At 42.2% G+C, this 23,755-nt stretch overlaps 1 protein-coding gene across 6 annotated transcripts in view; it reads right to left on the bottom strand.

Moving 5' to 3' along the window:
- The window catches only part of LOC110509722 (NMDA receptor synaptonuclear signaling and neuronal migration factor), a 50,837-nt gene extending 28,802 nt beyond the window's left edge, over positions 1-22,035 (bottom strand). For all 6 annotated transcript variants that reach the window (XM_036967934.1, XM_036967937.1, XM_036967936.1 and 3 more), the window contains exon 1: positions 21,650-22,035. In XM_036967934.1, coding sequence (XP_036823829.1) covers positions 21,650-21,720 — 71 coding nt within the window. In that variant the 5' untranslated portion in view covers positions 21,721-22,035. The remainder of the gene's footprint in view (positions 1-21,649) is intronic.
- Between the last annotated feature and the right edge of the window lie 1,720 nt (positions 22,036-23,755).

The following is a 23,755-nucleotide window of genomic DNA, read 5'->3' as shown; positions in this document are numbered from 1 at the left end:
TAAATGCACATTGCTTGAAGCTCCTCCACACAACAGTTACAGCAACAGTCTGGTTCTCTGGGTTTCGGGATGTCACCAGCAAAGGAGTGGCTCGACACGTGCACCAAGCGGCTCCTGTGCACATTTAAAAATAGCCCTGCATGCAGGTGTCTGTCACTGCACCTTCCCCCTTCCTCTCTGGCTAAACAGTAGCTTCCTCTCCGGGATGCTGTGTTTGTGTGTGTGGTGTGTGTCAGAGGAGGCTGGTGGGAGGAGCTATAGGAGGACAGGCTCGTTGTAATTTCCATATGTTTGATACCGTTCCATTTATTCCATTCCAGCCATTCCAATAATCCATCCTCCTAAAGCTCCTCCCACCAGCCTCCTCTGGTGTGTGTGTGCTTGTGTTTGTGTTTGTGGATGCATGCGAGCTAGTGGAATTCGTCATGGTGCGATTAGTCAGGCCTGCTGGGAGCTCTCTCTCGGTGTAGAGTGTGATTAAGCTGGTCTGGTGTAATGGGTAATTACTCCATCCCGTCTGAAGCTTCTGAAGGCTTTTTCATTTCTCCCTTTTTTTTATTATTCAGCAGCTCGGAGCTTTGATTAAAATCAACAACAGGATACATGCAGTTGCCTGGGAGATACAAAGCATCCATAAAACATGAGCCCGAAACAGAGGAGAAAAGAGAGAGCCAACCGCCTCTCCAACTCCATCTTATTTTCTTGTTTTCTCCTTCACTCGCTCCCTCTCTGCCTCTCTCTCTCTCTGCCTCTCTATCCCCCCCTCTCTCTCTGTCTATCTCCCTCCTTTCCATCATCACACCCCAGAGGCTGGCACATCTGGAGGATGCTTAACTGTATAGAGGTGAGAGGGAGGGAGGGAAAACTAGGGTTAGTGAGACGGCATATTAGTGACAGAGAGAGAGAGACAGAGGGGGGAGGAAGGGGGAAGCATGCTCCCAGACATGTGAGTGGAGGAGAGGGTTGAGGTAAAGGATTTGGGGAAGGTGGAGGGGAGGACGATTACAACTGAGCGGAAGAAAAGAAAAGAGCATATTAAAGATGAAAGGTAGAGAAAGAAGAGGAGGAGGAGGATGTGGAAAGAAAACCAGAGGGAGAGGAGAGAGAGAAAGAGAGAAAATGGAGGTGACAAGTGGCTATGCCCGCTGTAGCTACACAATGGTCATCACAAGAGTGGGCGGTGAAATGTTGTGAGGATGCTACTATAGTAGAGAGTTTGAAGTCTGCGTGAGTATAGAGGTCTTGTCATGGGATATTCCAATTGACAGAAACAAAGAGTTTAAAGGAGGGATGAACGCCTTATATAGCATCTAGCTGTACAGGGGGACATGCAACCCATTCACTGCCAAAACTACACAGAGGAGTCTTCACTGTGCAACAGAACCTCAGAGATGCAAACAAATCCACGCGACAGAGTCATTCTACGACTCTGTAAAAGTCAATAAAAGGCTCTGCTCCATTAGTTATTGCGCTGTTGCAGATTGACAAAAGGGGGCATCATTTTGCTTCAGCATCATTTTCTCTCTGTCACTTTGCAACTCACCACTTCCGACCCTCTTACTAGTACTAGCTGGGCCAATATAGAGTTCTATACACCCCTTCATACACACTGTATACGAAACAAACAGCCCACATACTCCTCTTCAGTGTTCTACAATGTGTATACGTGTGTGTGTGTGTATGTATGTGTGTGTGTGTGTCAATGACTGCGTTTACACAGACAGCTCAATTCTGATGATTTTTCCAGTAATTGGCCAGTTTAAAAATCAGATCAGTTGTTTTGCCAATGATTGGGCAAAATATCAGAATTGGGCTGCCTGTGTAAACGCAGGGTTAAAATTCATAAGAAGTTCCCATTTCTCTATCAACTCACATTCCTTCCCTGTCGTTTCTCTATCAACTCTATCAATCCTTCCCTGTCGTTTCTCTATCAACTCACATTCCTTCCCTGTCGTTTCTCTATCAACTCTATCAATCCTTCCCTGTCATTTCTCTATCAACTCACAATCCTTCCCTGTCGTTTCTCTATCAACTCACATTCCTTCCCTGTCGTTTCTCTATCAACTCTATCAATCCTTCCCTGTCGTTTCTCTATCAACTCACATTCCTTCCCTGTCGTTTCTCTATCAACTCTATCAATCCTTCCCTGTCATTTCTCTATCAACTCTATCAATCCTTCCCTGTCATTTCTCTATCAACTCACAATCCTTCCCTGTCGTTTCTCTATCAACTCACAATCCTTCCCTGTCGTTTCTCTATCAACTCTATCAATCCTTCCCTGTCGTTTCTCTATCAACTCACAATCCTTCCCTGTTGATTCTCTATCAACTCACCATCCTTCCCTGTCGTTTCTCTATCAACTCACCATCCTTCCCTGTCGTTTCTCTATCAACTCACATTCCTTCCCTGTCGTTTCTCTATCAACTCTATCAATCCTTCCCTGTCGTTTCTCTATCAACTCTATCAACCCTTCCCTGTCGTTTCTCTATCAACTCACCATCCTTCCCTGTCGTTTCTCTATCAACTCTATCAATCCTTCCCTGTCGTTTCTCTATCAACTCACATTCCTTCCCTGTCGTTTCTCTATCAACTCTATCAATCCTTCCCTGTCGTTTCTCTATCAACTCACATTCCTTCCCTGTCATTTCTCTATCAACTCACAATCCTTCCCTGTCGTTTCTCTATCAACTCACATTCCTTCCCTGTCGTTTCTCTATCAACTCTATCAATCCTTCCCTGTCGTTTCTCTATCAACTCACATTCCTTCCCTGTCGTTTCTCTATCAACTCTATCAATCCTTCCCTGTCATTTCTCTATCAACTCTATCAATCCTTCCCTGTCGTTTCTCTATCAACTCACATTCCTTCCCTGTCGTTTCTCTATCAACTCACATTCCTTCCCTGTCGTTTCTCTATCAACTCACCATCCTTCCCTGTCGTTTCTCTATCAACTCACAATCCTTCCCTGTCGTTTCTCTATCAACTCTATCAATCCTTCCCTGTCGTTTCTCTATCAACTCACAATCCTTCCCTGTCGTTTCTCTATCAACTCACAATCCTTCCCTGTCGTTTCTCTATCAACTCTATCAATCCTTCCCTGTCGTTTCTCTATCAACTCACATTCCTTCCATGTCGTTTCTCTATCAACTCACCATCCTTCCCTGTCGTTTCTCTATCAACTCACAATCCTTCCCTGTCGTTTCTCTATCAACTCACAATCCTTCCCTGTCGTTTCTCTATCAAGTCACCATCCTTCCCTGTCGTTTCTCTATCAACTCACATTCCTTCCATGTCGTTTCTCTATCAACTCACAATCCTTCCCTGTCGTTTCTCTATCAACTCACAATCCTTCCCTGTCGTTTCTCTATCAACTCTATCAATCCTTCCCTGTCGTTTCTCTATCAACTCACATTCCTTCCCTGTCGTTTCTCTATCAACTCTATCAATCCTTCCCTGTCGTTTCTCTATCAACTCACAATCCTTCCCTGTCGTTTCTCTATCAACTCACAATCCTTCCCTGTCGTTTCTCTATCAACTATCATCCTTCCCTGTCGTTTCTCTATCAACTCACATTCCTTCCCTGTCGTTTCTCTACCAACTCTATCAATCCTTCCCTGTCGTTTCTCTATCAACTCACAATCCTTCCCTGTCATTTCTCTATCAACTCACAATCCTTCCCTGTCGTTTCTCTATCAACTCACCATCCTTCCCTGTCGTTTCTCTATCAACTCACCATCCTTCCCTGTCGTTTCTCTATGAACTCTATCAATCCTTCCCTGTCGTTTCTCTATCAACTCACAATCCTTCCCTGTCGTTTCTCTATCAACTCACAATCCTTCCCTGTCGTTTCTCTATCAACTCACCATCCTTCCCTGTCGTTTCTCTATCAACTCTATCAACCCTTCCATCGTTTCTCTATCAACTCTATCAATCCTTCCCTGTCGTTTCTCTATCAACTCTATCAATCCTTCCGTCGTTTCTCTATCAACTCACAATCCTTCCCTGTCGTTTCTCTATCAACTCACAATCCTTCCCTGTCGTTTCTCTATCAACTCACATTCCTTCCCTGTCGTTTCTCTATCAACTCACAATCCTTCCCTGTCGTTTCTCTATCAACTCTATCAATCCTTCCCTGTCGTTTCTCTATCAACTCTATCAAGCCTTCCCTGTCGTTTCTCTATCAACTCTATCAATCCTTCCCTGTCATTTCTCTATCAACTCTATCAATCCTTCCCTGTCGTTTCTCTATCAACTCACAATCCTTCCCTGTCGTTTCTCTATCAACTCACATTCCTTTCCTGTCGTTTCTCTATCAACTCACAATCCTTCCCTGTCGTTTCTCTATCAACTCACATTCCTTCCCTGTCGTTTCTCTATCAACTCACAATCCTTCCCTGTCGTTTCTCTATCAACTCACATTCCTTCCCTGTCGTTTCTCTATCAACTCACAATCCTTCCCTGTCGTTTCTCTATCAACTCACATTCCTTCCCTGTCGTTTCTCTATCAACTCACAATCCTTCCCTGTCATTTCTCTATCAACTCACAATCCTTCCCTGTCGTTTCTCTATCAACTCACAATCCTTCCCTGTCGTTTCTCTATCAACTCACAATCCTTCCCTGTCGTTTCTCTATCAACTCACATTCCTTCCCTGTCGTTTCTCTATCAACTCACAATCCTTCCCTGTCGTTTCTCTATCAACTCACCATCCTTCCCTGTCGTTTCTCTATCAACTCACAATCCTTCCCTGTCGTTTCTCTATCAACTCACAATCCTTCCCTGTCGTTTCTCTATCAACTCACAATCCTTCCCTGTCGTTTCTCTATCAACTCACAATCCTTCCCTGTCGTTTCTCTATCAACTCTATCAATCCTTCCCTGTCGTTTCTCTATCAACTCACAATCCTTCCCTGTCGTTTCTCTATCAACTCACAATCCTTCCCTGTCGTTTCTCTATCAACTCTATCAATCCTTCCCTGTCGTTTCTCTATCAACTCACAATCCTTCCCTGTCGTTTCTCTATCAACTCACATTCCTTCCCTGTCGTTTCTCTATCAACTCACATTCCTTCCGTGTCGTTTCTCTATCAACTCACAATCCTTCCCTGTCGTTTCTCTATCAACTCACAATCCTTCCCTGTCGTTTCTCTATCAACTCACAATCCTTCCCTGTCATTTCTCTATCAACTCTATCAATCCTTCCCTGTCGTTTCTCTATCAACTCACATTCCTTCCCTGTCGTTTCTCTATCAACTCACAATCCTTCCCTGTCGTTTCTCTATCAACTCACATTCCTTCCCTGTCGTTTCTCTATCAACTCACAATCCTTCCCTGTCGTTTCTCTATCAACTCACAATCCTTCCCTGTCGTTTCTCTATCAACTCTATCAATCCTTCCCTGTCGTTTCTCTATCAACTCACAATCCTTCCCTGTCGTTTCTCTATCAACTCACAATCCTTCCCTGTCGTTTCTCTATCAACTCACAATCCTTCCCTGTCGTTTCTCTATCAACTCACAATCCTTCCCTGTCGTTTCTCTATCAACTCTATCAATCCTTCCCTGTCGTTTCTCTATCAACTCACATTCCTTCCCTGTCGTTTCTCTATCAACTCACAATCCTTCCCTGTCGTTTCTCTATCAACTCACAATCCTTCCCTGTCGTTTCTCTATCAACTCACAATCCTTCCCTGTCGTTTCTCTATCAACTCACATTCCTTCCCTGTCGTTTCTCTATCAACTCACAATCCTTCCCTGTCGTTTCTCTATCAACTCACAATCCTTCCCTGTCGTTTCTCTATCAACTCACAATCCTTCCCTGTCATTTCTCTATCAACTCACAATCCTTCCCTGTCGTTTCTCCATCAACTCACCATCCTTCCCTGTCGTTTCTCTATCAACTCACATTCCTTCCCTGTCGTTTCTCTATCAACTCACAATCCTTCCCTGTCGTTTCTCTATCAACTCACAATCCTTCCCTGTCATTTCTCTATCAACTCACAATCCTTCCCTGTTGTTTCTCTATCAACTCACATTCCTTACCTGTCGTTTCTCTATGAACTCTATCAATCCTTCCCTGTCGTTTCTCTATCAACTCACCATCCTTCCCTGTCGTTTCTCTATCAACTCACAATCCTTCCCTGTCGTTTCTCTATCAACTCACATTCCTTCCCTGTCGTTTCTCCATCAACTCACCATTCTTCCCTGTCGTTTCTCTATCAACTCACCATCCTTCCCTGTCGTTTCTCTATCAACTCACAATCCTTCCCTGTCGTTTCTCTATCAACTCTATCAATCCTTCCCTGTCGTTTCTCCATCAACTCACCATCCTTCCCTGTCGTTTCTCTATCAACTCACCATCCTTCCCTGTCGTTTCTCTATCAACTCACCATCCTTCCCTGTCGTTTCTCTATCAACTCACCATCCTTCCCTGTCGTTTCTCTATCAACTCACCATCCTTCCCTGTCGTTTCTCTATCAACTCACAATCCTTCCCTGTCGTTTCTCCATCAACTCACCATCCTTCCCTGTCGTTTCTCTATCAACTCACCATCCTTCCCTGTCGTTTCTCTATCAACTCACAATCCTTCCCTGTCATTTCTCTATCAACTCACATTCCTTCCCTGTCGTTTCTCCATCAACTCACCATTCTTCCCTGTCGTTTCTCTATCAACTCTATCAATCCTTCCCTGTCGTTTCTCTATCAACTCACAATCCTTCCCTGTCGTTTCTCTATCAACTCACAATCCTTCCCTGTCGTTTCTCCATCAACTCACCATCCTTCCCTGTCGTTTCTCTATCAACTCACCATCCTTCCCTGTCGTTTCTCTATCAACTCACCATCCTTCCCTGTCGTTTCTCTATCAACTCACAATCCTTCCCTGTCGTTTCTCTATCAACTCACATTCCTTCCCTGTCGTTTCTCTATCAACTCTATCAATCCTTCCCTGTCGTTTCTCTATCAACTCTATCAATCCTTCCCTGTCGTTTCTCTATCAACTCACCATCCTTCCCTGTCGTTTCTCTATCAACTCACAATCCTTCCCTGTCGTTTCTCTATCAACTCTATCAATCCTTCCCTGTCGTTTCTCCATCAACTCACCATCCTTCCCTGTCGTTTCTCTATCAACTCACCATCCTTCCCTGTCGTTTCTCTATCAACTCACCATCCTTCCCTGTCGTTTCTCTATCAACTCACCATCCTTCCCTGTCGTTTCTCTATCAACTCACCATCCTTCCCTGTCGTTTCTCTATCAACTCACCATCCTTCCCTGTCGTTTCTCTATCAACTCACAATCCTTCCCTGTCGTTTCTCCATCAACTCACCATCCTTCCCTGTCGTTTCTCTATCAACTCACCATCCTTCCCTGTCGTTTCTCTATCAACTCACAATCCTTCCCTGTCATTTCTCTATCAACTCACATTCCTTCCCTGTCGTTTCTCCATCAACTCACCATTCTTCCCTGTCGTTTCTCTATCAACTCTATCAATCCTTCCCTGTCGTTTCTCTATCAACTCACAATCCTTCCCTGTCGTTTCTCTATCAACTCACAATCCTTCCCTGTCGTTTCTCCATCAACTCACCATCCTTCCCTGTCGTTTCTCTATCAACTCACCATCCTTCCCTGTCGTTTCTCTATCAACTCACCATCCTTCCCTGTCGTTTCTCTATCAACTCACAATCCTTCCCTGTCGTTTCTCTATCAACTCACATTCCTTCCCTGTCGTTTCTCTATCAACTCTATCAATCCTTCCCTGTCGTTTCTCTATCAACTCTATCAATCCTTCCCTGTCGTTTCTCTATCAACTCTATCAATCCTTCCCTGTCGTTTGTCTATCAACTCACAATCCTTCCCTGTCGTTTCTCTATCAACTCTATCAATCCTTCCCTGTCGTTTCTCTATCAACTCTATCAATCCTTCCCTGTCGTTTCTCCATCAACTCACAATCCTTCCCTGTCGTTTCTCTATCAACTCTATCAATCCTTCCCTGTCCTTTCTCTTTGCCTCTTAATGCAGTGAAACGACATACTCCGATATCATTTAGAGGACAAACAACTAATGCCGCAAGACAAGCAGCAGTCCACTGGCAGGATTCTCAGTAGTCCTTGGATACCTGTAGATCAAATCCCCAGCCTTTGGCTCCCCTCATCTATAAGCAATGGGCTGGCCAGCAATATCTTTAAATGTTGGTGAATCGAATCCTCTCGCTGTTTCACTAATTGAATAGCTTTTTCTCTTCCAGCTTCCCTGAGCTTAAATCCACCTGATAGGTGTGAGTAGTTGCAGGCTCTTGTAGGGGTGCTTTATAGGGCATTGGGGCCCAGCACTTGATCAGAGGACCGATTAAAATGCCACCTCGTCAGAGAGTAGGTGCCACTTCAGCCTCCTCAACCCTGAGTTTGGCACTGAATTCCCTCCCGCCCCCGACGCAGCTCATCAAACACATGCACAGAAGTATTTACACTCAAACGCACACACACACACACACACATAACCAGCACCAAAAACGACAGAGGCCTAACTGCTGTGTGTCGGTATCATCTCACCCAATCAGGGTAATAACAGCAATCACTATAATGACCTTTAATACACAGGGATGGAGGGAGAAAGAGAGAGAACACAGGAGCTCGATAGCTCCTTTCACAGTTGAGTAAGCTAATCTTAAGATAGTTCAGCTCTGAAGAACAGACAGACAAGGGGGGTAGAGGAATAAATAACCGAGGGAAAGCAGCATTATGTGAGAGGATCGGGAACAGACAAATAAACGGGGTAAGGCTATCTGTCACGCTGCATCACCAGAGACAATGCACTGGCCGTAGAGATAGAATGACTCATTGTATTGCCATTGCACTGGCACTCCTTTCAACCCGCCTGCCTTTTCTTTGACAGAAACCCATCGCTCCATCTGTCAGAGTGCTCTCGTTGTCCAATTAGCTTCAACTGATCAATCATATCGCTCTCCTTAAGGACACACAGATCAAGAATTTGGGGATTTTCCAAAGACGATCCAAATGGCTGCAGGGTGAGCTAACTGTTGCTCTAGCCCGAGCTGGTCGAAGGGTTCAGTAGTCTGTGTGATCTGTAATGCAATCAGGTATACGTCAGATAGGGGGCTCTAGATGGATAAAACCTGTTTTGGCATGGACGTTGAGGGCTTCCACCATTTTAAAGTAGTCAACTTGGTGGGGCATTCTATGGGTTAAGGGATGATTCCATCAGGGTCATCAGGAGGGACCAGCCAATGAATTATACTTGTGAGTAAACACTAGGCAGTGTGCACTCTTTCAGGTTGTATACCAACTCATAGGAGTAGTAGAAGAAGAAAATGGACTACTTCAAAATGGAGAAGACCTCAATGGAGCTGCCCGTGCTCTCACAGACTATCTATCTCTGTGGTGTTCACACACCCGGGCAGAAGGCGGCTGTCTCCGCATCTTCACTGAGTCAGTCTGACACTCTGTCTGCACTGTCCAATCAACACCTAGAGTGGCCAGACACCTTATAGTGCGGGGCATTTGGATTGGCTATTGGATGCGATTAACTGTCTGACCCCATCCACCCCTATACGATAAGCACTGTGTGCTGTAAAGACACAAAGCATTACTCTTCACCAGACTGTAAATACTAACAAGAGTGTGTAAAAATACCGGTAAACGGTAATGAGTGATGACTCAGACACCGGACACACACCGGCTGTCCGGACACAGTGGCTGAGATGTGCGTGACCTCCAGTCGTTTGCTGTGTCCCCTGGCGGAGCTCTTCAGTGAGGCCCCCCCTCCACAGTTTGACCCTGTGTTTCCTGACGCTAACGCCAGAAACGGATGAGCGAGACAGAGAGGCCTCGCCACTGTGGATGAGAACAGCTGGCCTCATCCATCACACAGACACCGGCCTACGGGAGCACGGAGGAGCCACGGAGCTCAGCCATATGTCCCACTAACACAGGACGCACACTTTCACCTGAGACTGTCTGTTCCACTGCTTCTGGTTCAGGTTCAGCCTCGGAGATGAGTGCGGTTTGAGTGGGCTAAAAGAAGAGGACAGGAAAGAGAAAGCATTGCAATGAATCCATAGGTGGGCAACAGAGAGGAAAAGGGAAGGCGAAATGTCAAAAATCGTAGGTACTATCGCTAAGATAAAGAGGGAACATGCTATGTGTCGGGATCCAGCAGGGACAGAAGGTACTGTGAATGAGGCTCTTTGATGGAGCACAGAGGGAGAGAAATATGAGAAGGCATAGAGTAAAGCACAGTGGGATAGAGCAGGAGAACAGGCACTGCAAAAAGAAAGACCACTCTGATAGGAGGAGCAGTTTGCAGAGCTGCAGGGCCCTGCCTGCCCTTTAGACAATGGGGAGGAGAGCAGGACGGGGTGCATCAAATAGAAGGACTCTGTGTACCAGCTGTACTGTTGTGTGTGTGTGTGTGTGTGTGTGTGTGTGTGTGTGTGTGTGTGTGTGTGTGTGTGTGTGTGTGTGTGCGCCTGTGCATGTGTGTGTGTACGTGAAAGCATGTGTGTAGAAAGCAGGACCACTGGAGGAGCTTCTGTGTGTTGAGCACGTTCAGCCCACAGACCCTGACACCCTTTTAATGGCTTTATGGGGTCACAACGTCTCGCAGCACAGGCCTGACTGTGAATACCAATCATATAGGCCAGCTGTGTGCATGTGTCTATGAGAGAGAGGCATACTGTGTGTGTGTGTGTGTGTGTGTGTGTGTGTGTGTGTGTGTGTGTGTGTGTGTGTGTGTGTGTGTGTGTGTGTGTGTGTGTGTGTCTAGAGATGTCGGATCTTAACTTGATCATTATTTTGTGGCAGAGAACTTTCCCCTTGCATCGGGAAATTCAAAATGAGCGTTGAGAGTCCCTGAAAATGAGCAGTTCTCTTTCTCTCCATGCGGGGGCAGTAGAGTCATTGGGATCAGGGCTTGCTATCAAAATAAATGTCTCTTGCTTCCTCAAACACTACAGGCCAAGGTCCTATTACTGCAACATTCAAATGTACAAAAATGTGCCTGAAACGCAGCCATACAGATCAGCCACCATTGTTTTATATAGCTGAATAAGATAGATATTGGTCTCCATTAGGCTATGACATACAAGTGTCAAGTGTATGCTAAAGTCAAGATTCAGTTCAATTGTGGCCTGGGGTGGTCTAGAGGTTCGGGACACAGCCTTCAGAGCACATAAAGGCCTACAGTGTTAGTGTTGGTTTGAAGCCAGCCCATGCCCTTGTGGCACAAATAATTAAATCGCCCTGATATATTGACCATTTTAAATATGGACAGTTCGGGGATATTTTACCCCTGATCTTGATAATAAATTACCATACCAGACACTATTAGACAACATAAATAACAAACAAATAAAATAGACTACACCAACATTAGTTTCCATTCATACAAAGTGTTGGGTAAATTGTCAAGGTAGATGTGCCGTGGTAAACGAGGAAATGCTTGATTTATATTATTGTACGGAATGCTGGTCAAACATATAAATCGCCTTTAGTCCAAAAAGTTATTCTGATTGCAATACAATCCAGGGGGCGAACATACACTACATGACCAAAAAGTACGTGGACACCTGCTCGACCATCTCATTCCAAAATCATGGGCATTGATACGGAGTCGCTCCCCTCTTTGCTGCTACAACAGCCTCCACTCTTCTGGGCTTTCCTCTAGATGTTGGAACTTGGCTGCATGGACATTATATTCCATTCAGCCACAAGAGCAGTAGTGAGGTCGGGTACTGATGTTGGGCGATTAGGCCTGCCTCGCAGTCGGTGTTCCAATTCATCTGAAAGGTGTTCGATGGGGTTGAGATCAAGGCTCTGTGCAGGCCAGTCAAGTTCCTCCACACCGATCTCGACAAACCATTTCTGTATGTACCTCGCTTTGTGCACGGGGACATTGTCATGCTGAAACAGGAAAGGGCCTTCCCAAAGCTGTTGCCACAAAGTTGGAAGTATAGAATCGTCTAGAATGTCTTTGTATGCTGTAACATCAAGATTTCCCTTCACTGGAACTAAGGGGCCTAGCCCGAACCATGAAAACAGTCCCAGACCATTATTCCTCCTACACCAAACTTTACAGTTGGCACTATGCATTCAGGCAGGTAGTGTTATCCTGGCATCCATCAAACCCAGATTTGTCTGTCGGATTGCCAGATGGTGAAGCGTGATTCATCACTCCAGAGTACGCGTTTCCACTGCTCCAGAGTCCAATGGCGGCAAGCTTTACCCCACTCCAGCCGATGCTTGGCATTGCACATGGTGATTTTAGACTTATGTGCGGCTGCTCGGGCCATGGAAACCCATTTCATGAAGTTCCCGACGAACAGTTTTTGTGCTGACGTTCCTTCCAGAGGCAGTTTGGGATTTGGTAGTGAGTGTTGCAACCGAGGACAGACGATGTTCATGTTTCAGCACTCGGCAGTCCAGTTCTCTGAGCTTGTGTGGCCTACCACTTCACGGCTGAGCCGTTGTTGCTCCTAGACGTTTCCACTTCACAGTAACAGCACTTACAGTTGACCAGGGCAGCTTTGGCAGGGCAGAAATTTGACGAACTGACTTGTTGGAAAGGTGGGATCCTATGATGGTGCCACGTTGAAAGTCACTGAGCACTTCAGTATGGCCATTCTACTGCCAATGTTTGTCTATGGAGATCGCATGGCTGTGTGGTCGATTTTATACACTTGTTAGCAACGGGTGTGGCTGAAATAGCCGAATCCACTAATTTGAAGGGGTGTCCACATACTTTTGTGTATATATAGAAATATATATAGTGTATCTTGAAAGATTTTGGTTGAAAGCAGGACTAACATTAATGTAACACTGACATCGTATTTTAGGGCGCAGTAATGAGGTGACCAATAATGATTGCAATTGAGATCAGCTGTGTGGGTGAATTTAGTGCTATTGATTGTTTAATGAGACATCAGCTGGCGATAATCTAGTGCAATCGATGGTTGCACAAGGCCCATTGTTATTTGATTATATTCCAGTACATTCTTTATGCTACCCGTTAGCCTATTCATTGTCATATAATGAAAGGTGAAAACTGATAATAGACTACTGTTTGTTTTCCCCCGGCTGAGTTGATGCGCTGATTTGGGCCATCAGTTGATTGATCGATGTAGGTCTACTGTACGTACACACGTTCCTCCAGACTAGTATATCTTCAAGCTTTTGTTGAGCTGAGGCACATTTCCTCGATGCGTAAATTATCAGACTATTTATTTAACACTCTTTAAAAACGCAATTTAGTTGTGGGCCTAATTAATGTAGGTCACGAAATCGACCAGGACTCATGCGGCTCGGAGCACTCGGAGCTGGAGTGCGCTGTATAGATCACTGTGCTACAACGGTTCACAATGTTCTAGCAAGCACTAAGAATACTGATTATTCTTAGTGCTTGCCTCCCCCAAACCACTCGGAATGAATGCCTAGACTGTTAACCTTTGACTTGTTTCTGTTTTAACGCTGTAACGACGTGGAATTAATGTGCCAAAAATAGACATTCATCCACGAATCAAAGAGCAGGAATCAAATCCTTGCCAATTTCGGCATATGTGTGTTGGGGTCCGTGCCTTTAACCGCAAGACCACACAGGTAACCAAAACAGTTTATTCTGCTTACTGTTTGCCTTCAACATATAATAAAACAATTTATCTAATGTAGGTACGGTACTGCATTGTATAAAAAAAAACGCTTCCAGCTGCCCCCTGGTGGCGATTCTAAATCTTTCTTCAGATATTTAAATCCTCTTGCTGCAGGATTATTTCCCCCCTACGATGAGTGTGTACATTGTTTAGATTTGTTTAGTACTGTACATGTTACATAGATTAGGTTAGTACTGTACATGTTACATAGATTAGGTTAGTACTGTACATGTTACATGTTACATGTATTAGGTTAGTACTGTACATGTTACATAGATTAGGTTAGTACTGTACATGTTACATAGATTAGGTTAGTACTGTACATGTTACATAGATTAGGTTAGTACTGTACATGTTACGAGTTACATAGATTTGTTTAGTACTGTACATGTTACATAGATTAGGTTAGTACTGTACATGTTACATTGATTAGTTTAGTACTGTACATGTTACATGTTACATAGATTAGATTAGTACTGTACATGTTACATAGATAAGGTTAGTACTGTACATGTTACATAGATTAGGTTAGTACTGTACATGTTACATAGATTAGGTTAGTACTGTACATGTTACATAGATTAGGTTAGTACTGTACATGTTACATAGATTAGGTTAGTACTGTACATGTTACATAGATTAGGGTAGTACTGTACATGTTACATAGATTAGGTTAGTACTGTACATGTTACATAGATTAGGTTAGTACTGTACATGTTACATAGATTAGGTTAGTACTGTACATGTTACATAGATTAGGTTAGTACTGTACATGTTACGAGTTACATAGATTTGTTTAGTACTGTACATGTTACATAGATTAGGTTAGTACTGTACATGTTACATTGATTAGTTTAGTACTGTACATGTTACATGTTACATAGATTAGATTAGTACTGTACATGTTACATAGATAAAGTTAGTACTGTACATGTTACATAGATAAAGTTAGTACTGTACATGTTACATAGATTAGGTTAGTACTGTACATGTTACATAGATTAGGTTAGTACTGTACATGTTACATAGATTAGGTTAGTACTGTACATGTTACATAGATTAGGGTAGTACTGTACATGTTACATAGATTAGGTTAGTACTGTACATGTTACATAGATTAGGTTAGTACTGTACATGTTACATAGATTAGGTTAGTACTGTACATGTTACATAGATTAGGTTAGTACTGTACATGTTACGAGTTACATAGATTTGTTTAGTACTGTACATGTTACAGAGATTAGGTTAGTACTGTACATGTTACATTGATTAGTTTAGTACTGTACATGTTACATGTTACAGATTAGGGTATTACTGTACATGTTACATAGATTAGGGTAGTACTGTACATGTTACATAGATTAGGTTAGTACTGTACATGTTACATAGATTAGGTTAGCACTGTACATGTTACATATTACACAGATTAGGTTAGTACTGTACATGTTACATGTTACATAGATTAGGTTAGTACTGTACATGTTACATGTTACATATATTAGGTTAGTACTGTGCATGTTACATAGATTAGGTTAGTACTGCACATGTTAAATGTTACATAGATTAAGGTAGTACTGTACATGTTACATGTTACATAGATAAGGGTAGTACTGTACATGTTACATAGATTAGGTTAGTACTGTACATGTTACATGTTACATAGATTAGGGTAGTACTGTACATGTTACATGTATTAGGTTAGTACTGTACATGTTACATAGATTAGGTTAGTACTGTACATGTTACATTGATTAGTTTAGTACTGTACATGTTACATGTTACATAGATTTGGGTAGTACTGTACATGTTACATAGATTAGATTAGTACTGTACATGTTACATAGATAAGGTTAGTACTGTACATGTTACATAGATTAGGTTAGTACTGTACATGTTACATAGATTAGGTTAGTACTGTACATGTTACATAGATTAGGTTAGCACTGTACATGTTACATATTACACAGATTAGGTTAGTACTGTACATGTTACATGTTACATAGATTAGGGTAGTACTGTACATGTTACATAGATTAGGTTAGTACTGTACATGCTACATGTTACATAGATTAGGTTAGTACTGCACATGTTACATGTTACATAGATCAGGGTAGTACTGTACATGTTACATGTTACATAGATTAGGTTAGTACTGTACATGTTACATAGATTAGGTTAGTACTGTGCATGTTACATAGATTAGGGTAGTACTGTACATGTTACATGTTACAGAGATTAGGTTAGTACTGTACATGTTACATGTTACAGAGATTAGGTTAGTACTGTACATGTTACATGTTACATAGATTAGGTTAGTACTGTACATGTTACATAGATTAGGTTAGTACTGTACATGTTACATAGATTAGGGTAGTACTGGACATGTTACATGTTAAATAGATTAGGTTAGTACTGTACATGTTACATGTTACATAGATTAGGTTAGTACTGTACATGTTACATAGATTAGGTTAGTACTGTACATGTTACATAGATTAGGTTAGTACTGTGCATGTTACATAGATTAGGGTAGTACTGTACATGTTACATGTTACAGAGATTAGGTTAGTACTGTGCATGTTACATGTTACAGAGATTAGGTTAGTACTGTACATGTTACATGTTACATAGATTAGGTTAGTACTGTACATGTTACATGTTACATAGATTAGGTTAGTACTGTACATGTTACATAGATTAGGTTAGCACTGTACATGTTACATGTTACATAGATTAGGGTAGTACTGTACATGTTACATGTTACATAGATTAGGTTAGTACTGTACATGTTACATAGATTAGGTTAGTACTGTACATGTTACATAGATTAGGTTAGTACTGTGCATGTTACATAGATTAGGGTAGTACTGTACATGTTACATGTTACAGAGATTAGGGTAGTACTGTACATGTTACATGTTACATAGATTAGGTTAGTACTGTACATGTTACATAGATTAGGTTAGTACTGTACATGTTACATTGATTAGTTTAGTACTGTACATGTTACATGTTACATAGATTAGGGTAGTACTGTACATGTTACATAGATTAGATTAGTACTGTACATGTTACATAGATACGGTTAGTACTGTACATGTTACATAGATTAGGTTAGTACTGTACATGTTACATAGATTAGGTTAGTACTGTACATGTTACATAGATTAGGGTAGTACTGTACATGTTACATAGATTAGGTTAGTACTGTACATGTTACATGTTACATAGATTAGGTTAGTACTGCACATGTTACATGTTACATAGATCAGGGTAGTACTGTACATGTTACATAGATTAGGGTCGTACTGTACATGTTACATGTTACATAGATTAGGTTAGTACTGTACATGTTACATAGATTAGGTTAGTACTGTACATGTTACATAGATTAGGTTAGTACTGTGCATGTTACATAGATTAGGGTAGTACTGTACATGTTACATGTTACAGAGATTAGGTTAGTACTGTACATGTTACATGTTACAGAGATTAGGTTAGTACTGTACATGTTACATGTTACATAGATTAGGTTAGTACTGTACATGTTACATGTTACATAGATTAGGTTAGTACTGTACATGTTACATAGATTAGGTTAGTACTGTACATGTTACATGTTACATATATTATGTTAGCACTGTACATGTTACATAGATTAGGGTAGTACTGTACATGTTACATAGATTAGGGTAGTACTGTACATGTTACATGTACATAGATTAGGTTAGTACTGTACATGTTACATGTTACATAGATTGGGTTAGTACTGTACATGTTACATGGATTAGGTTAGTACTGTACATGTTACATAGATTAGGTTAGCACTGTACATGTTACACAGATTAGGTTAGTACTGTACATGTTACATAGATTACGTTAGTACTGTACATGTTACATGTTACATAGATTAGGTTAGTACTGTACATGTTACACAGATTAGGTTAGTACTGTACATGTTACATGTTACATAGATTAGGGTAGTACTCTACATGTTACATTGATTAGGTTAGTACTGTACATGTTACACAGATTAGGTTAGTACTGTACATGTTACATAGATTAAGTTAGTACTGTACATGTTACATGTTACATAGATTAGGTTAGTACTGTACATGTTACATGTTACATAGATTAGGTTAGTACTGTACATGTTACATAGATTAGGTTAGTACTGTACATGTTACATGTTACATAGATTAGGTTAGCACTGTACATGTTACATAGATTAGGGTAGTACTGTACATGTTACATTGATTAGTTTAGCACTGTACATGTTACATAGATTAGGTTAGTACTGTACATGTTACGTAGATTAGGTTAGTACTGTACATGCTACATAGATTAGGTTAGTACTGTACATGTTACATAGATTAGGTCAGTACTGTACATGTTACATAGATTAGGTTAGTACTGTACATGTTACATTGATTAGTTTAGTTCTGTACATGTTACATAGATTAGTTTAGTACTGTACATGTTACATGTTACATAGATTAGGTTAGCACTGTACATGTTACATGTTACATAGATTAGGTTAGTACTGTACATGTTACATAGATTAGGGTAGTCCTGTACATGTTACATAGATTAGGTTAGTACTGTACATGTTACATAGATTAGGGTAGTACTGTACATGTTACATAGATTAGGTTAGTACTGTACATGTTACATAGATTAGGTTAGTACTGTACATGTTACATAGATTAGGTTAGTACTGTACATGTTACATAGATTAGGTTAGTACTGTACATGTTACATAGATTAGGGTAGTACTGTACATGTTACATAGATTAGGTTAGTACTGTACATGTTACATGTTACATAGATTAGGTTAGTACTGTACATGTTGCATAGATTAGGTTAGTACTGTACATGTTACAGAGATTAGGTTAGTACTGTACATGTTACATAGATTAGGTTAGTACTGTACATGTTACATGTTACATAGATTAGGTTAGTACTGTACATGTTACATAGATTAGGTTAGTACTGTATATGTTACATGTTACATAGATTAGGGTAGTACTGTACATGTTACATAGATTAGGTTAGTACTGTACATGTTACATAGATTAGGTTAGTACTGTACATGTTACATAGATTAGGTTAGTACTGTACATGTTACATAGATTAGGTTAGTACTGTACATGTTACATAGATTAGGTTAGTACTGTGCGTGACCATGCATTGATGAATTCATATGCAGGTGAGTGAGTCATGAATATTGAATGTGTTAGATGTGTGATCTCAGTAATGACAATAAAGGTTGGAGCTGACTGAGCTGAGATGAGTGTACTGAGAAGTGTAGAGAGGAGTGTACTGAGGAGTGTACTGAGGAGTGTACAGAGGAGTGTACTGAGGAGTGTACTGAGGAGTGTACTGAGAGGAGTGTAATTAGGAGTGTACTGAGGAGTGTACTGAGGAGCGTAATTAGGAGTGTACAGAAGAGTGTACTGAGGAGTGTACCGAGGAGTGTACAGAGGAGTGTGCAGAGGAGTGTACTGAGGAGTGTACTGAGGAGTGTACTGAGAGGAGTGTAATGAGGAGTGTACTGAGGAGTGTACTGAGGAGTGTACTGAGGAGTGCACAGAGGAGTGTGCTGAGAGGAGTGTAATGAGGAGTGTACTGAGGAGTGTCCTGAGGAGTGTACTGAGGATTGTACTGGGTAGTGTACTGAGGAGTGTAATGAGGAGTGTACTGAGGAGTGTAATGAGGAGTGTAATGAGGAGTGTACTGAGGAGTGCACTGAGGAATGCACTGAGGAGTGTACTGAGGAGTGTAATGAGGAGTGTACTGAGGAGTGTACTGAGGAGTGTACTGAGGAATGCACTGAGGAGTTTACTGAGGAGTGCACAGAGGAGTGTGCTGAGGAGTGTACTGAGGAGTGTAATGAGGAGCGTACTGAGGAGTGCACAGAGGAGTGTGCTGAGAGGAGTGTACTGAGGAGTGTACTGAGGAGTGTAATGAGGAGCGTACTGAGGAGCGTAATGAGGAGTGTACTGAGGAGTTTAATGAGGAGTGCACTGAGGAGTGTAATGAGGAGTGTACTGAGGAGTGTACTGAGCCTGGATCCTACTCTAGTGTATACTACTGTTTGTTCAATCATATCATTCAAACTCCAGTCAACTGAAAGGCATGAGAGATAATGTCCATGAGTCAGGCAGGAGATTGGTGTGTGTGTGTCTGTGTGTGTGTGTGTGTGTGTGTGTGTGTGTGTGTGTGTGTTTGTGTGTGTGTGTGTTTGTGTGTGTGTGTGTGTGTGAAGAAAGAGATGAGAGAAATGTAAAAGAGAAAGATGTCCCCTTTCTCCTGTCATAGCCCTGTGTGAGTTCAGAGAAAGTAGCGCAGTACAGAGTGGAAAACACACACACAGCACTGCATACAGAGAGGGTTAACACACACACACACACACACACACAGAATGACATAAGCATACCAATATAATCCAACATCTATCTATGACATTAACCCAGCATCTGGATTCAAGGTCATGCAGTGACCTCCATTAAACAAAGGTTGTGTGACAACTCATGTGTGACCAATCAGATATGTTTATCTCTGTGAATTTCTCTCCTATTCCACCTGCTGCAAGGTCCATTTAAACCCACCAAGGTGCAGCTGCAGTCATGATGGCATGAGGGAGCCATCACACTGATTTCATTAGTGGCTAAATTGAGTCGAGGCCGATCCATTTTATGGAATCCATAATCAGACGACGTGCTTTGAGAAAACTGCGGGTTATTCCGCTCATATTACCCAAACAGTAAACACAGGATACCTGCGCATTGCCAACTTTAGAATAAACGTAAATGCGGTGCTGTTAGACATTATTGCCTTGGTGACACGGTTTCAGAAATCTCACAGATGAATGACCTGTGTTTAAACTTTCACAGGGCACGCGAAGTAACGTTTAGCTCACGTGAGTCGTTTAGACTGGTTAGCTTTAGCCTATAGCCTCAGAGACCTGCCAAATATAGGATTGTTTATGCTTTCTTTGCTTAATAAATGAACGGTGGCGTTTATAGGCATTCTGTTTCCATTTTTCGACTGGTGCAATAACTCACCGTGACGCCCGATGACCGAAGGCGCGCGAGTCAATTGCGGCTGATTGATGAATTGATAGCTCGATCATTTTCCCGCAGGGTGCAACGCCAGTGCATCCAATACCGGTAGTCGCTGCTATTAAGGTCAAATGCAGACCATTACAAATCCAATTGTTTCTAAAGATAACGGTTAATGGTACGTGTCCGTCTTATCTGATCCATTGGTTTGAAACAAGTCACCATCCGTGCAGTGGGACCCATAGGCTACAGTCTCCTAAATGGGTTAGACGACGTTGCCATCATTGTACCTTTCTTTTACATATCATGTTTGATTTTAGGCCGCCTTCAAGAGCTATATGTGCGAATGTGTTAAACTGTTGTCTGCAAATGAGATCCAGACAGAGTGAACTGAAGTTGAAATGGACTAAACTCAAACGGATCTAAATTGCACTGCACCATACAGATGTCCAGTATACGTGAACATATTCCCTGTCATGATACACACTTTCTGCATGCGCCAATGGTGAGAACAAAGGCCACTTTGGGAACCTAAACCGTAAATTGTGCAACCCATCAATTGCTATTTGTGCAACCAAGTCATGTCGAGAAAGCTGAAGACGCAGTGATGGGTTGATGTTGCTCCCCGATTATTATGATGATATCTATCCTAACTGTCCTGCACGGGACGACATAACGTAAAATAATTGCGGGGGGACCCACCATGAATAGATCTAGGCGTTGATAAACGCGCAATTACGCAGTTTCGTTGGTTAGCCTAAATACACCTGTTCTTGTTGCATAAAGAGGTAGCCTTAATGTCACTGTTAGGTCCTATCTCACGCTATGTTCAGTAATTTTGTAGCACAGCAGATATCTGGCTACAGTGTGACGGTAATGCCGAAAGGCTAGTCTGTCGGTGGGTGTTTGGTCGGTCGGGACAGAGGGCACTCACCTAACTTTTGCTGCCACGGAAGATGTCGCATCGTTTCTTATATTCTTCCTTTTGGACACGGCAGTTCCCATGCTGACATGGAAACGACGCAAGCAGGAAAACAGCTCATTCCAGAAAACCTAGGATAGAGAAATGCGGCGAGAAGGTTGAAGGGAATCCAGGAAAGACTGTGGCAACTGGCGAGAGTTCCACTTCGGCAGTAATCGTGGTATTTTCACGTCTGCAGAGCTCTCTCTGAAAGAAACCAGCTAGTAATGCAACGGATAGATACGGGTGCCCTTTCTCGCTGCTGTGTCTTCAGAGTGCGTGTGAGGTAACGTGTACTGAACGAAAACACTGTGACGCTCTCTCTCTCTCTCTCTCTCGCTCATGCTCTCTTCATTGATCAGAACCAGAGAAAATGGGATGTGAGGGGGTTGGACTCCTGCTTGTCATCATTAGGTGTGTGTGTGTGTGTGTGCGTGTGTGTGTGTGTGTGTAGGGGGGGGGGCAGTGGACAGGAAACTGAGTAGAGCCAAATAAGGAGCTGTTATCCCCCTACACCAAAGTGAATTTCTGCAGTATAAGTTTGTACACACAAATACAGGTATGTGCAAGTGCATTGTCCCACGTTTTACTTACAATTTCACTGAAATGTAGAAATGTACTAAGGTGCCTAAAGTCAAGATATAAGGTGTGTCCTTTTGGTGCTTAGTTAAGTCACTTTCTAGATAGCACAAAGCGAGGGATTGAGACACACACAAATCGTTAACCCACAGGGCAGGATACACTGGGGATTGTGGTTGTATACACACACTCCACTGGCAGACACAGCAAACAAGTAACGGGCCATCAGCCTTCGAATACTAATCAATCTATCCCCAAAACAACCTGCTAGTGAAACAAATGAAGGTACTGGACGTCCTTGGGAATTTGTTATAGAATCTGTTTCAGTCATTGTTACACACTCACATACACGTCCACACACACACACACACACTCTCACACACACACACACACACACACACACACACACACACATTGAGACAAAAGGAATACAAATAAGTAAAGCAAAGCATCCCAGATCAGTGTGCGCTGAAGGCAGTAAATAATGTGAGGCAGCAGATAAAGGAAGGAATGCAGGGGATGAATGAAGAACGGACAGCGTGGCTCCACAGACTGAAGTGGAGAGGAGGGGCAGACGAGGGAGGAAATAGGAGAGATGAATGAAGAGGGGAAACAGGGTGGTTCCTTGTACAGACTAAAGATAGGGGTGCGGTGTGTGTGTGTGTACACTACTGTTCAAAAGTTTGGGGTCACTTAGAAATGTCCTTCTTTTTGAAAGAAAATCATTTTTTTTGTCCATTAAAATAACATCAAATTGATTAGAAATACAGTGTAGACATTGTTAATGTTGTAAATGACTATTGTAGCTGGAAACGGATTATTTTTTATGGAATATCTACATAGGCGTACAGAAGCCCATTATCAGCAACCATCACTGCTGTGTTCCAATGGCATGTTATGTTAGCTAATCCAAGTTTATTATTTTAAAAGGCTAATTGATCATTAGAAAACCCTTTTGCAATTATGTTAGCACAGCTGAAAACTGTTGTCCTGATTAAATAAGCAATAAAACTGGCCTTCTTTAGTCTAGTTGAGTATCTGGAGCATCAGCATTTGTGGGTTCGATTACAGGCTCAAAATGGCCAGAAACAAATAACTTTCTTCGGAAACTCGTCAGCCTATTCTTGTTCTGAGAAATGAAGGCTATTCCATGTGAGAAATTGCCAAGAAACTGAAGATCTCGTACAATGCTGTGTACTACTCCCTTCCTAAAACAGAGCAAACGGGTACTAACTATAATAGAAAGAGGAGTGGGAGGCCCCGGTGCACAACTGAGCAAGAGCAAGAGGACAAGTACATTCGTGTCTAGTTTGAGAAACAGTCCCCAACTGGCAGGTTCATTAAATAGTACCTGCAAACACCAGTCTCAACATCAACAGTGAAGAGCTGACATCAGGATGATGGCCTTCCAGGCAGAGTTCCTCTGTCCAGTGTCTGTGTTCTTTTGCCCATTTTCATCTTTTCTTTTTATTGGCCAGTCTGAGATATGGCATTTTCTTT

This window comes from Oncorhynchus mykiss, chromosome Y (genome assembly GCF_013265735.2).
Source record: "Oncorhynchus mykiss isolate Arlee chromosome Y, USDA_OmykA_1.1, whole genome shotgun sequence".
In the NCBI taxonomy this organism is placed as follows: Eukaryota; Metazoa; Chordata; class Actinopteri; order Salmoniformes; family Salmonidae; genus Oncorhynchus; species Oncorhynchus mykiss.
The sequence above is the reverse complement of the archived record's forward strand: the minus strand, read 5'-3'. Positions and strand labels throughout refer to the sequence as shown.